General features: G+C 49.2%; 1 protein-coding gene across 1 annotated transcript in view; it reads right to left on the reverse strand.

Annotated features, from left to right (window-relative positions):
• Window positions 1-132: 132 nt before the first annotated feature.
• Window positions 133-1,033, reverse strand: part of CCDC47 (coiled-coil domain containing 47) — an 8,212-nt gene continuing 7,311 nt past the window's right edge. The window contains exon 12 of the mRNA XM_009071067.1: window positions 133-434. Coding sequence (XP_009069315.1) covers window positions 354-434 — 81 coding nt within the window. The 3' untranslated portion in view covers window positions 133-353. The remainder of the gene's footprint in view (window positions 435-1,033) is intronic.

Genomic DNA, 1,033 nt, shown 5'->3' on the forward strand with positions numbered 1-1,033 from the left:
AGTTTAAAACCAAAGCATGAATATGTTACCAGTACACATGGACAGGTTTACAATCTCCTGTTTTGAAAGAACAAATGACAAAGAGCATTCAAGAATATTGCAACTGGGTTTGTTTGTTTGTTTGTTTTAACAGACAAGTAGCAAAGACTGGATACCACCTGGAAAAGAGACAAAGCTCTGCACACACACCTGATTGTTGCTGTCATACTTAAATAAGTAACACCAATGCAAGAACTTTTCTCTTCATGGCTACTAGTGTTCAAAGAAGCTTTAGGGTTATGGAGTTGCAGAGGTCTTGGTACCCTGTGAATCACAGCTCTGCAGGTGGCACTGAGATTCCTCTGGCAACGGAGTCACATGGCTTTCACTTTGATTTGCTTCATCTTCATCTGCTTCTTCTCAAGTTTCTTCTGCTCACGCCGCAGAGCAGCTTCCTGTGGGCAAGGACAGAAGGGAATAAACACCTGTGGTCTCTGCAGAGAGCAAACTCATCATTGCAGAGCCAAACAACCCTCCAGTACTGGGTGTACATTGCTCACTGGAGCCTTTGTGTGTTTCAGACAGCAGCAGCACAGTGTCATAGGATGTGAAGGGGTTGGGATGGAACTTAGAGATCACCCAATGCCAACCCCTGCCCTGGGCAGGGCCCCCTCCCACCAGAGCAGGTTGCTCAAGGCTTTGAACATTCCCAGGGTGGGGGCAGCCACAGCCTCCCTGGGCAACCTGTGCCAGTGTCTCACCACCTTCACAGAGGAAACTTTTTCCTGATACCTAAAAATTTCCCTCTTTCAATTTTTCCCCATTGCCCCTTGTCCTGTCACTGCTGCTCCTAACACAGAGTCCCTGTGCAGCTCCCCTGCAGCCCTTCAGCTCCTGGAAGGTGCTCTGAGATCCCCACAGAACCTTCTCTTCTCCAGGCTGAACAGCCCCAGCCTTCTCACCCTGTCTCCATCGGGAAGTTGCTCCAGTGCTCTGACCACATACCCTGCCAGCTCTCTGCCTCCAGCAAACAGAAACCAGCATTGCCATTCCT

Source organism: Acanthisitta chloris, unplaced genomic scaffold (assembly GCF_000695815.1).
Source record: "Acanthisitta chloris isolate BGI_N310 unplaced genomic scaffold, ASM69581v1 scaffold26463, whole genome shotgun sequence".
NCBI classification, from domain to species: domain Eukaryota; kingdom Metazoa; phylum Chordata; class Aves; order Passeriformes; family Acanthisittidae; genus Acanthisitta; species Acanthisitta chloris.